This window comes from Astatotilapia calliptera, chromosome 20 (genome assembly GCF_964374335.1).
Source record: "Astatotilapia calliptera chromosome 20, fAstCal68.1, whole genome shotgun sequence".
Taxonomy (NCBI): Eukaryota; Metazoa; Chordata; class Actinopteri; order Cichliformes; family Cichlidae; genus Astatotilapia; species Astatotilapia calliptera.
The window spans coordinates 32,805,401-32,819,759 of record NC_137441.1 but is presented as its reverse complement, the minus strand read 5'-3'; the positions used below and the strand labels follow the sequence as shown (position 1 = coordinate 32,819,759).

At 42.9% G+C, this 14,359-nt stretch overlaps 1 protein-coding gene across 4 annotated transcripts in view; it reads left to right on the top strand.

Moving 5' to 3' along the window:
* The first annotated feature begins 2,916 nt into the window (after positions 1-2,916).
* Positions 2,917-14,359, top strand: part of clstn1 (calsyntenin 1) — a 37,709-nt gene continuing 26,266 nt past the window's right edge. For 2 of the 4 annotated variants that reach the window (XM_026155319.2, XM_026155317.2), the window contains exon 1: positions 2,917-3,184. In XM_026155319.2, the coding sequence (XP_026011104.1) occupies positions 3,103-3,184 (82 nt within the window). In that variant the 5' untranslated portion in view covers positions 2,917-3,102. The remainder of the gene's footprint in view (positions 3,185-14,359) is intronic. The other 2 variants (XM_026155318.2, XM_026155316.2) reach the window with 1 other exon arrangement.

Below are 14,359 nucleotides of genomic sequence, written 5' to 3'. Positions count from 1 at the left end.
CTCTCATAGGGTAAAAGTCAGGGTACACAAAGAGACAGACAACCATTCACACCTACGGCTACTTTAAAATCACCAATTAACCTGACATGCATATCTTTAGACTGTGGTGGTGATGGGTGGGGGTTGGGTCAGTCTGCATGCAGGCAAATTTGCCCAACACACCCCTGCTGCCCCATAATATACTCCATCACAATCATCTCTCGTGACTTCTCTGTTGACTTACACTGATTTCTTGCAAATAATCCGAAGTCACTGTTGAGTCACTGTTTTTTTTTTAATGCTCGTCTTCATTGCCATAGCTTGACTCACCTTCATTGTTTAGAAATAACAAAGGACAGATATCCTGAAACCTTTTTTCCCCAAAACACTGCTTGGACTAAGCAAAAAATCCGTTACCTACCAACACTCGTGTGTGGATATTAGTGAGGCTGACAGGTACAGCTCTGCTTATGGAGCCAAACCACTGCTCCAAATGAGACAGACTACTAAGTTACTCTTAGTAAGAATGCATTCGTAGCAGACATTAAACTATCAGCAGTTGTGAAAACCCCTGAAGAGCACAGTGTTTCTCTCACAGTGGGTAAAATGCTCCTGAGGAAGTTGCACCTACCTGAGCTTTTGTTGTTGTCTCACACCTATTCACTAAGCCCTCCTATTGACTGTCATTGTATCCTAAAGAAATGATAATGGCCACTCTGTCTTTCTTCCAGAGTGGCGGGGATCTGTGAGAGAAGCCTTGTGTGCGTGCATGTGTGTGCATGTGTGTGTGGTGCTGGGTGTCCACTTTCTCTCGTTCACTTCATGTGTTGCCAAACTGGAAACAAACAGGCATTGTGCTCCAGTTCTGCGGCGGTGGCCCTGAAGTTCCTGTTTATGGACCCATCACTTAATTGTGGCCTCACACAACTATGCCCATTATCTGCTGTTTCCCTGTGAATACTGTAGCCAGTGCAGCTTTGCTGAGGTCTAATGGAGGGCCTCTATCCTTCCAACATCTATATATGATTTGTTTGGGACAGTTTTTGAAGTAAAAATCAACAGATATGTAACAAGATTCCTTGCTTCACAGCGAGAGTTTGCATCATGGGCTGCTGACCTTTTCTTTCTGATTTCCCAAGTAAAATAATTGAAGCTACATGTGTCTGAATTTGCATGAGCAGCAGCCGTAGCAAAGTTCTCAGTGTGATGCAAATTTAGCGATGCAGACGCATCTGAAGTAATTCTTTGATTGCTTCGCATCCTCCTCTCCTTAGGGGTGCTATCTATATCTGAGGGTGTTGATTAGATAGCAGTCTCCACCCACATTTGCAATTCAAGGAATTGCTATTCTCACATTGCTATGCGCACCGCTGTGTGGTTGTTCCGCAGGGTGAAGACTGTAGTTAACTCATAAATGATCAATATGCCATACAAGCCTCTTTCACAGAGAGTGAGCTTTCTGAATGTCCCTCTGTGGAATAGAGACGGGGTGAAATGCATGGATGTACTTTTGATTTACAATTCCCATCTTGCCTGTCAGGACTAAAGGATTAAAAACAGCTTTTTAAGCTTCGCACATAAACAGTTTCATACATTTTGTCACATTCTGGTACAGACGTCTTGTTGAAACATCAATTTTTACCACGTCTGGATTATCCATCCAGGGCCTTAACGCATCGGGCACTTATGTGTTTAATCTACTCTCTGCCAGCAATGTTCTCTGTCCTGTCCAGTGGAATCCTTTGAGATAACTGAGGGAACTGAGATCTGCAGCTAGTGATGACAGCCTGCGTGACCATGGGTCAAACACAAATTTGCAAGTAAACTGGAAATTTGTCAAGCTGCCCTTTGTTGGCCCCTATGTTTCATGTGTTAAGTACTCTGTTCAAATCAGCCATGCACTTTAAATCATGGCGACCACTTAGAGCCTGCTATCCCCACAGATCCCCACATAGCACCGGAAAGCATCTGACCCTGGACCTCAGTCTTAGTTTAGCCGCCCGTGCTAAACTAGCTGCACGCTCCCACAATAACAGAATTGACGTCACTGACCATCATTGGACACGTGCTGCCTTCAGGTGCTCATTTTAAACTCAGATTTTGGATATTTGGAGAGCTGACATAGAATGGATAGAGATGGAAAGAAGAGACAAAATAAATAAATAGATAAATAAAACAGATAAAATGCAACCCAGTAGGCTTCATTAAACATCTAACAGTATTAATTTGATCCTAGTGCATGTGAGTTATGGTTATTTAAGCAACTGGCCTAATATGGATGTTTTCTGATACTTAAATATGGATGCATTTAAAATGTACGATGTGCCATGCATTCCGGCGCTTCTCATACATGAATGTGTTTACCTGCTATGGGGACTGATAAACTAATATTTCCTTTCCCTACACACAGCTTTACATTTGATTGGCACCCAGAACACTCGATTCAATATTTAAACTAAACTTTAACACATAACTATAAGTAATCTTCCCTGTAACAGCGCAGCATTTATTTTACTTCAGGTTTGGTACTTCTCCCCCAAATGTAAAAATTAGACAGATGCTGTGACAGATGCGGTTTTCCTAATAGATAATATTGAATTTTGCTCTCATACGATAAAGTTAATTAAATACAGTTTTATTTAGGCTGTCCTTCTTCGTTTAATATCGGGAATCCCAGCTTCATTGATACATTTGATACGTACGAGTCTGTTTTGATACATTTAACATTACATTAGGTGAAACAATCTCAATACACGCCTCCTTTTTGTATTTACACTGTGACTAGGTGGTTGCTTAATACACAAACGGTGTCATCGGGCGCACACCCATGAGTAAGATTTAGGTCTGTGTGTATTTTGGTACATCCGGACAGGTCTGGGAATTCTTTCCGACAGTCCCTGAACGCCTCGAGCTGCAAAACTGCGAGAGAAGCGGTGATTGAAGAGGATAGCAGAGCGGCGGTGGCGACGACGACGGCCATCTTAGAGCTACCGTGGTAACCGACACACTCATCTCCTGGATTTAATTTTTCATGTGAGACAAACACTCCGCCTGACTGACGAAGGGAAGAGGAAGAAGAAGACGGCTGTTTTTAACTTCGCCGCGGTTGAACTCGAAGTCGGGATGCGGTTCCGAGGGAACAAGCAATTTGCATCCGCAGTCGGACTGGTCCTCGGACTATTATGTGCGGTGGAGGCAGCTAAAGGTAACTAAGCTGGGATTTAGATCCCGTTGTGTCTCGTGAGTGTCAGAGGCAGACAGTCTTTTATTTCATTTTATTGTTTGTTTGCGGCTGTCTGAAGCCACTTAGTCGCTCCAGGACGCTGAAGGTTACAAAGAGCGGTTAGCAGACAGGGGCTGTGCGGTCCTGAGGGGGGATGCGTGTCCAGTAACCTGCTCCGGGATTGCCAGCCCCGGAGCCGCAGCGGATGGATGTGGCGAAGTATCCCGCCGGTGGACAAGTGCATCCCGCGATGCTTTGTCCAGTGCAGCCTGAAGCAGAGGGAAATTAGCCATTATGGTCCAACTGCACTTATTCCCTGTCCTGCTTAACATTGCCTCCTTAGTGCAAGAAGTGTGCCGCTTTATGAGATAATATCGAGGCTGTGAATGACCCCCTTCTGTCATCCGCATCGATTCTATTTTTGGCATCTAGTCACTTCTTTAAACTCCTTTTTTTTTATCTTTGTGTTTTGTATTATTAGGATTAAAAATCCGCTTCAGCCGCTGCATGCTTTGTAATATTGCCCGTGGCTGGCACTCCCTGTACTAATCTTGTTTTTAAATACGTTTGAGTACATCTGGATTAGGGCTAGTGGTGATATGTTTCTTTACCCCCAACCCACCCAGTTTTTTTTTTGTGTGTGTGTGTCTGTTTTATGACCATGCTGTTAAAACCACGCAGGTTTATTTTTCCATTAGTGGGTTTAATACTTGGGGTTTGGCAACGTTGTGTTCGCACCAGGATCGAGTGGCTTGGTTGGCTGCGCATTGCAGATCCTCTTCACCCTGTCCCTGTTTCGTTGGTAGATTTAAAAATTTTATGTGGTGTGATCACGGGCTTAAAGTGGGGGGAAAACACACACACGCTCAGTAGGTCTGGGCCTACTTTTGTGCAGAAACTATGCAAGACCCGAAAGTGCATCTGCCCTCTTCTTGTGCAACGTCACCGGTGGGCATTTGCTGCAGGGCGGTCCACCTCTCCTGCTCTACAGTGGCTCCAATCTGACCACCGTCGATGCGTGATTTACACATCGTGTTTCATCGTTAAACTCCCAATCGGCACACTCCCTAGCGTGAGCTTCCTGTTTCAGGGTGTGTAGAGGCAGGTGCGACTTAATCACCGGCCATATCGGCATGCCCAGGCAGGGCTACAGAAGCCAGGGTGTGCTTTTGTCTTTGACAGTTATTGTGATGAGAATACAGGCGGTGAAATAGACACAGATTTTAAAAAATGTCTGCACAAATAAAGGGTGGGGTGGGGGGATTATTCTAGTCGTAATTCAGTTGTTTCCAGGTTAAGCAGCTGGGAATGCACCGCTTGTACAGCAGTAACTTCATTTCTTTTTCCATCCATCAAAAGAAAGAAAAGGCCTGTAGCACCTAGGCCTGGATAGTGTGGCTGCCTTTTAATGATCTACTAAAGAGCGTGCGTGAATGCATGCGTGCAAAGTGCACCTGCTGCCTTTCCTGTGCTTATCAGCGGACAATACCTGTGAACTGGGCATCTTGATGTTGGCTTATCTTTTATTAACCAAAGATTACTTGCTTGTTTGTTTGCACTCTTCCCTACAGCTTTGTTTTCATTGCTTTTTCCCCTTCTCATTACCAGCCATCTCGCAGCACATGAAGAAACCAGACAGTCCTTGGGTAGTGGTTCTTGTTCCCTTCTCTCGGTGTTAGCAAATATTAGCACTATGGAAACTGATTGAGCTGAAAAGCTTGGCACAAACAGGTGATTTGGCAAACTCTGACCCACAACTCAGACCGATAACACGGCCGTAAGACGTTAAGGATGTGTTGAAACGCTATCTTTTTGGCTCCACCTATGATCATATGATCCATCCGATTGGTGTGTGTACCAATAAAGTCAAGAGCCAAACAGACACATCACTTGTTTTTCCGAGGTCTCACCCGTGTAACTTATTTAGTTTTCTGTATACTGTGAGCAGCGGCTGTGTGTCTCCCATGCTCCAGAGTCAAAACATTAGGTCTGCTGGGATGCCTGAGTTTGTTCTGTGCACACAGGGTCAGACAAAAGAGAGGCCGGCTTGTTGGGAAGTTCCTTCATTCATCATTGAATTAAGCAATTGTAGTTGAACAAATCGGATGCCCTGCTTTGTGGGGTGCAGAGTTAACATGTGCGTTCTTCTCGCATTGCTGGGGCTTTTTCAAGTCAGAGACACCCCCCCCCCCTGCACGCTGCCCAAAAAAAGCTTCCTAGCCCTGCATTAGCTGCAGAAGCCCATCACCAATCAATAGTTACAGTTAAAACAATGTAAATAAACTATTTATTTAACAGCTCAGCTCTGAGGTGTCTTATGGCAACCTCATTAAAACATTCTTCAATGGTGTAATTAGCTCAATTAATTAGTTATTACGTCAACATTTTGCTCAAATTACTAATAATTTCATTTGTAATCTAATCACTTATCTCGTGCTTTTTCATGGTTAAACAAAAGCTTCATTGCAAAAATGCTGCACTGATTGAAACTGCTTGCCAGGCTTATAAAAAGCCCCTCATTCCAGGGATCAGAGCATCCCAGACACCAAGTGATGGATGATTGCCATTTGTGACTTTGCTGACCTTGAAGGAAATATATACTCTTACATTTTCTACATGCTGCCGACTGTCTCAATGGAGCCCATTTCAAGCCTTCAAACTAGCAGCGATCCGGCTGACGTATGTTATCTTGCCGTGTTATGGCAAGCAGAAACTATGTGGATGCACACAGCTGACAATGACTGCATTGTTTGCCTCTTCCATGCAGCTCGAGAACCACTGTGGCGTCCTGCTATTCAGAGTCAGTCCAGAGACTTGTGTTTTTCCTTAGAAAGTATGCCAGTAAGTATGGGGTTGGGACAAAACATTGATAAAGTCATATCTCGCTGTTTGCTCTCGAGATGCAATTATCGGGTGAAAATGTCGATCTTTTAATAAAACGTGCAGCAGCGGCTCTAAACAGTTTCCCCTGATAGTTTGTCTTAGTAGAGTCACCGCTTTATGACTCCTCCTCGTGGTGCTTATCAAATGATTGATGGTAAACTGAACCGAGGCTGCAGTGAAAAAGAAATTTAAGGGGGAAAAAAGACAAATCGCACATTTAATTTCACACATTCTTGAAACTGAATGCAAATTATAATAAATATGCACAGACCACACTGCAGTGAGTTAATGCATCACTCTTGCTTTTTGCTTTGTTTTTTGTCTTTAATTATGCAAATATTGTGATGTATTGTAGGCAGTTTTGTCTCAGAGTCGCTCATTGAGGCGTTATCATGGTCTTAGCATACAGTGATATTAGTTAGATGGCATGGCAGCAGTTTAAGATCCAAAAGTGTGATGTAGCGCTGAAATTAAAACTGAGCTCACTTAATTAGCTGATACGTGTGTTGCATAAAAGATGGATTGCTTCAACATTATTTTAAGTTGTTGAAGAAGGAAGCATCTAGAAAGAACTTGTGGGAGGGGGGAACACACGTAGCTTTCCTGAAACATGATAAAAATATGAAACGCATACCCCTTTTTTTCTTTAAACTGTTTGAATAACAAAAATACAAACCTGATTGTGACTCGCTCTGTCATTTATTCTTAATTTCCCATTCACCCATTAATCCTTTCATCAGAAAAGCATGTTTGAACTAGGTGTGAACAGCTCCACAGGGCTACAGGAAGGTGGATGCTTTCAGTGCAATTACTGCCTTGTTTTCAGAAACTTTGCGCGCTTAATGTTTCTTTGTTATACTGGTGCACCACTTGCTGCGAAAATGTTTTGGGTGCATGCCGTGAAAAACTGATTACATATTTAGATTGTGTAAAGGTAGTTAGTTTTAAATACATCATGCCCACCACACATTGGAAGTTTTCTGCTTATCGAGTTCAGGTATTTAGGTAAAGGTAGCCATGTTTGCAAGGATTAAAAGCCTCAATGATTTGCTTCATGCAAACCCACCAATTAGAAGATCCTGCCTTTGTTGAAGCTAGTGGTAGAGATGGAGCGAAACAAAACTGGTCTGTATCTGACAAACCTTTTATTGGAAATCAGAGCCATTACTACTTCGACTATTTCTGGAAAGTTAGACAATTGTGTGCATGTGAAAATTCCTTTTTGTTTTGTTTTTTGCTCAAATGGTTCATGTGTATGCTCTTCATCGGCTAGCCTCATGTAGGATCCATTTTAAGAGTGAAGCTCTAATATGAATTTTAATCAGATTGAAGAAATTTTGCACATTTAACACGGCTAGTGGGCAAGAGGTTGGGTGCACCCTGGTCAGGTCGGTTAGCAGTTTGTGGCATTCCTACAGCCAATTTAGAATCAGCATTTAAAGTAACAAACATGTCTTTGGACTGTGGGGAGGAAACCAGAGGATATATCTTGGATATAAATGGGTACAATGTGACGATCCTGGAAAAAAAGAAAGAAAGAAAACGGTACTTTGTTCTTCTTGGCACAGAATTTAAGGGTCACACATTTTATTGTGAATGGCTACAGGGTGATATAATTAAATCTAGTCGTCTGGGTCATGGCCTACACCAGATTTCATTAAAAATGTATTCACTGAGATCAACGAACATCATGTCCAAGCTGGATTTAATATTGAATGTTTCTTCTGTGGAGACTCACAAGAAGCATTACAAAAAAGTTGCCCTCTTTTGGCCTGAATAACAGTTTGCTTGCCCTGAAGGGAAGCTCCAGTCACACTCGTTACCTCTTAACATTTTTCAGTATTTATTCAGAGATTTCTCAGAGGAACAAAGGGCTTTTATTGGCTAGATGTTTGGGGGGGGTTGGGATCTCGACTGATCACGTCACAGTGCGGTCACTGTTCATGGAGTTGCGCCTCAAGCCCCTGAAGAATGTGTGTATGAGTTAATCCCCCGAGAGTGCTAAGCATTTCCATTTGGTAGTTTGCCACTTAGGCCACGACAATACTGGACTCAATTTGTGTCTGTGATGACTTTCCTCTCATTGGTGCCTTCAGGAGCTGAAAGGAGTCAGTGAACTGTCAAGAATGGGTCATTCAGTTGTGAATATTAAGCCGGCCAGAATACTGGGAAGTTGTGTCGACCACCAAGAAAGGAGTCTGGAGTCAAGTCAGCCTGTGGTTGTTAACTTTTGCGTGAGATATAAAAATAACAACGTGAGAAAGTGCTTTTTCATTAATTTCCCCGCTTAAATCTGCCTTAAATCTTTTTTTTTTTTTTCATATCTCTTTCTGCATTTGAAACTAACACTGCAATAAACTACCCAGGTCTGCAGAGAATGTAATAAAAATATCCCCTTTCCTCATAAAAATGTCAAAAGTGAAACCGAATGCATAGAATGCCGTAAAGTAATAGCCAGTGATGATTATCCTATTGTGTTATTTCTATAAAAGTGTAATAAAAACCAGAGCGAACAGGGTTTAACTGAGTTCAGCAGCTTATCTGGCTGTTACCTCCTACCATTGCTGCCGGGCGAAGATATTAACCCGCTCAGCTATTCACATTTAGGCGTGTTCTCATTAAGATTTGGTTTCCCTGAGAAGCAGGTAACCAGAGAGCACATCACCTGCCGCAGGTCGGCTACACCCGAGCATCTGGTTAGTTTCATCTGTTTTTCTCTTGTGTTTTCACTCTCACTGGCCCCTTTTGTGCAGCTCGCACAGAGAGGTGATTGAGTTGCGTTCAAGGCCCCGCAGCTCCCCACCCTCGCTTCAGAGGACCGCCGTGTCGTCCGGGGTGTGTTCACTCTGTTGGGCGGTTGTGACTGCACGGAGGACAAACAAATGTTGTTGCCTGGCAGGGAAACTGAGAGGCTCTCCTGTGTGAGCCGAGTGTTTAAGGAGTGAAGGGGGCCTGAAGTCTGGGCTGCGTTAAGGGTCTTCGGGGTTCTGTGAACAGTCCACAGTCTGTGATGGAAGTAGCTTACGTCAACAAGCTCCAGAGCTTTTAAGGCAAGGCAAACAGAGAAGTGTGCCTGCTTTTTCACACCGTGAGCAGATTATTCTTTGATTATTTCTGGTCCACAAAAATGGACTAAATAGTTCAAGTCATTCCTTGGCTCACATTTGCAAGCATCACATACCTTAAGCTGTTTGGCCACAGCTTCTGTTTCACTGTGCTGCCTTAAATCCCTGAAGTTGTCATCTAATTTGCAACGAAGGCACACCTGTCTATGAGGCAAACTTTTCTTCTGGCTAGCACAAAATTATTGAATAATTTTACATAGTTAAAATGCATATGCTGAGGCAGGGGATATAGCTGGGGCATTCAGCATATTCTTCTGTTAGAATAATGTTTATTTAAGTTTCTAGACTCTCCATGAAAAACCCATAAGGTCTGACTATTGCCTCAGTGCACACACTCCCTCCTTCTTTTCTCAGTGCAGCTACTCCTGCAGCTAATGGGACAAATGTGATCAACCTGGCAACAACAGGCTTTATTTAGTCTCAGACAACACACTCTGCACGCGCTGCTTGTAGACCAGGGGTCACCAACCTTTTTGAAAGTGAGAGCTACTTCTTGGGTACCGATTAATGTGAAGGGCTACCAGTTTGACACACACTTCTCAAATAACAAATTTCCTCAGTTTAACTTAATTATGTGTTATCATTAATAATTAATGATATTCATCTATGTACGGACACTAATTATGTTAATTATTTTTCACCATAATTATAAAGAATGCAATTAGGAAACAAGGTAGGAAACATAAATATCAATATGCAACGCTTTATTTCTATATATCTCTGCAAGTATTTACATTTTGAAGTGATCACTTCTACAACATTTTCACTTACCACTAACAAATTTTAACAAATCATGCACTGTTACATACATTATTTTTGTATGTATGTAACATACAAAAAATCAACTTTCAAATTTTACAGAACTTTTCACCAAATTGGCAGCATTTTAAAGCAAATTGTCACATGTTACACTTAACAAACACATTTGTTTTTCAATAATTAAATTAAACTTTGACATGACACTGTAATGTTGCCACTGAGAACTGTTCTCAAACTCTTGACCAAGTCGGTTTATGACTTGAGTGTACTTTTCTGCAACTTTGTCAAAAGTCTCAGATGCAGAAGCATTGTCTTTCAGCACCATCTGCACAGAGGGAAAGTGCAGCACCTTTTTTCTCTGTAAATGCACAGAGAAAATGTTCATCTGGGCTTTAAATCCATTTAAAGCACTTATCATGTCAGCAACAGTCTTACCTTTGCCTTGCAGCTCACAGTTCAAATGGTTCAGTTTCCCAGTAATGTCTGTTAAAAACGCAAGGTCAAGTGTCCACTCAGTGTCCTCCAGCAGAGATGTGTCTTCCCCTTTGGATTGCATGAACTCCTTGATTTCACCCAAAAGTGACAAAAAACGAAGCAAAATCCGTCCCCTGCTGAGCCATCGGATTTCCGTATGTAGTAGCAGGTCACCATATTCAGCTGACAGCTCCTCCAATAGCACCTTGAATGTTCTGTGCTGTTTAGCTCTGGAGCGGATGCTGTTTATGATCTTCACGACGGGAGTCATGACGTGCTCGAAGCCGATCACGTTTGGGCATAACGCCTGCTGGTGAATGATGCAGTGGTAATGCATGAAGTTTGGGAACTCTGTGTCACCTTTACAGTGAGCGATGAATCCCGTATGTCGGCCGATCATAGCAGGAGCCCCGTCGGTAGTCACTGATACCAGCTTTTCCAACGGTACCTTTTTCTTCGCGAAAAACTCCTTCACCGCATTATAGATGTCAACTCCCTTCGTTGTTGTCTTTAGCGGCAGTAGTGTCAGAAGTTCTTCTTTTGTGGAGAAACCATCAAATACCATCCGGATAAAGACCATCAGCTGTGCTGTACTGCTGCTGTCGACGGACTCGTCACACTGGATGCTAAACCAACTGCACTTTGCCAGATCCTGATCCAACTGATCGGCCAAGTTCCCGGACATAGCCGACACTCTTCTAACAATTGTAGTTGCCCCCAGCTGGACATCAGAGAGAGTGGAGATTACATCGTTTCCATATTTCTCGTCTTTAAGCACAGTTTTTGCAATTATCATCATTGCTTCTTTGAAATACTCCCCGTCTAAAAATGCCTTCTTTTTCTTAATCATGAAATGTGTAGCTCTAAATGAGGCTTCGGTTGCTTTTTGAGAGTTTTTCACCGGTCTCGTGAAAAAAGACTGCTGTTTGCTCAAACCTGCCTTTAATTCGCGGGCCTTTTCCGCTCGCAGTGTGCTGCCCTTTGGGTAGTTAGCATGGTAGCTTGTGTGACACGTTCGGAAATGTCTCTCCACGTTGTGCCGCTTTGCCGTTGCCACAGTTGCCCCGCAAATGAGACACACGCATGAATCTTTCACAGTGGTAAAAAAAAACTCTTCCTCCCATTCACTGTGAAAATTATGTTTTCTTCCTTTTTTCCGCCATGTTTTCCTCATCTCCTCACCTTTGCCTTTGCTGGTCTTCACGGCAACTGTTTCCGTGGAGACCAGCTAGCACTAAATATTAGATCATGATCTAATATTTAATAATAAACATTTTCTTAATATATTATCTCTAACAAATTAACGCCAATGCAATTGTGATTAAGAAAAAATAGCAAGAAAAAATAAAAATAGATGCAGCTTACTGGTAAGTTGTTATGGTGAGCTATTTTTAGAACAGGCCCGCGGGCGACTCATGTGGTCCTTGCGGGCGACCTGGTGCCCGCGGGCACAGTGTTGGTGACCCCTGTTGTAGACCATTCAGCCACTTGTATTCCCTTGATTGGCCAATTTTCCTACTAAGTTTATTATATTTCTCAGTCTGGTTAATCAATCAGTGGAATGAGGCTGATTATTCAGTGTGTGTGTGTGTGTGTGTGTGTGTGTGTGTGTGTGTGTGTGTGTGTGTGTGTGTGTGTGTGTGTGTGTGTGTGTGTGTGTGTGTGTGGTATATCATAAATAAAATTTCCATATACTTGGATGTATGTGATAGGCATGAATGAATGCTCTAATTGTTGCTGCACAAAGGGTAAGTGTTGCTCTGGTGTGACCAGCCATAGCTCTGCATTTGCATGTAATCAAACAAGATTTCAAGACTTGCAGGCTGCCGGCCTGTCAAATATAAAATCGACGAAGCAGACCTCCACTGAATGTCACAGGCCTCACGTGTGACTGCAGCATCATCATTACACAACAGGTCCTCGGAGGTTCACCGGCATTACGAGGCTTGATCTGATAATTACAGACTGATCATCTGCTGCTATCATGCAGCTACAATCTGGACAGCTGTGGCATTTTTCTCTGGTTCTTCTAGAGTAAGGACGAGTGAGCCGTGTTCTTATTGTGTTTGGTTTAATCTGTACTGTTAGGGAGGATTATACAATGAAGTGAAAACTTTTGGCAAGTGGTTTGAGATTAAGATTTTTATCCTTGTGTTTCCCTTAGGGGAAATATGTTGTGGGCTCAGAGTTGCTGCCAGTGTTGGTGTTGGGGAGGAGGATTCACAGTCCTGGCATAGATGGAGAACGAGTGTAAAGGCTGCCTATTGAATCTCAGGATTACCAGCACCTATTGTGACTCTAACGTTCTCGCAGGAAGTATTTCATCACGGTTAATAGGCCAAACTGTATAGGTTAGGCTTCTATAAAAGAGCAAGGCAACCATAGTCGGGACTTTGTCTTTGTGTCCAAGTGAATGGACAGCATGTAACCCAGTGCAACTCCACCACAGATTTGAGGTTTTCTGTTGTTTACTTTATTTCTTTTGAGCAGATTTGATCTCTATCTAGCTGCAGCACTTGCCAATCGTGATTTAGTATATATGAAAATTGAAACCTAAAATGCTGAAAAGGAAAACACAAATCTTCATTTCAAGTCCTCAAATGCCCCTCTGCTTCATGAGAGCTCAGTGCAGGTGGCAGAGACGCAGAGCTGATTAGTCGAAGGCATGCCACAGCACAGCTTGGCGCACACAGACAAATCGAGTACTTGATCCTGGTCCATCTGTGTCATCAGTCAGCTGTGTTTCAACTTTGCTCTCCAAAATGTTCTCGATCTCTGTAGTTCTTCCTGTCATTTGAGCATCTTTTATGCTCACAGCTTAACCCTGTCTCATGGTAGCGCACGCTGAAAACCATGTCCATCCGTTATATCAGCACTGGTGTGGCAGTATTGTCTGAGTGGCGACACTTATCGTTCAGGAGAATACTGTGGCAGCTACCTGCGCTTTAATGGCGGACATAAATAGAACTGACTGTGTGATAAAGATGTGGCGTTACGCAAAGTGGCCAACGTGGAGGGCATACTGGTGCCATTCTATGCTTTCAGCGTCCACTAGGATCTGCTTTGGTTCCTATGATGTAAATTTCAGCATCAAACGGTGTGGATCTGGAGGGACCAGTGAACAGATAATTTACATTATAATAAACCACTTATGCTTGCGCCCAAGCAGCAGACTTCAAAGAAGTGTAGGAATGACTACCCGGCTGTCGGGTCTCCATGTGTACTTGTCCATATCCACAACTGGGTATAATCTAGGCTTTAGTCTTGTCGTGGTATCATGGTCACCTCTGTACAAATAGTATATTGGTTTACAAATCATCTAAGAATTGAAAGATGCTGGTTTCAATCCTGGGAAGAGACACAAGTCCCTTTTGGAATTGCATCAAGAAGGGCATCTGGCTTAAAAATCTGCCAAATCAAACATGTGACTCTACCTGTTGTCGTGCCCCCCCTCACCCTTGTGAATAAGGGAGCCCGATGAAAGTAGCTCCATGCCGACCTCTACATGTACACGATCAGAATTTGCAGGAATTTGTTTTCTCCAGGTTTCTTTGATGTCTTTATATCTCGCTCGTTGCACGACCTTGTCATTGAATGAAATAGACGCATCCCATTATAGGATTAAATGACATTGGCCTTATTTGCTGTGTAACAGGATTGCATGGCGCTGTGTGGTTGCCGGCCTGGAAGTGCATCCAGTGGCCCACCATCTGTGCACATTTAGTAATAATATCTCGATATGTGTGTTTGTCTCCAGCTTCTGACACATTCATCCCTCAGAGGCTTCTTGTATATTTTCATTTTTCCCGTGTCTATCTTTCTGTGTTTTGTGAACTTATTTGTATTCATGGTTATTGGCGGGGGGATAATGCTGCCTGAAAAGACTTTATTACACCGCAAAAGGCCAAGATTGGTT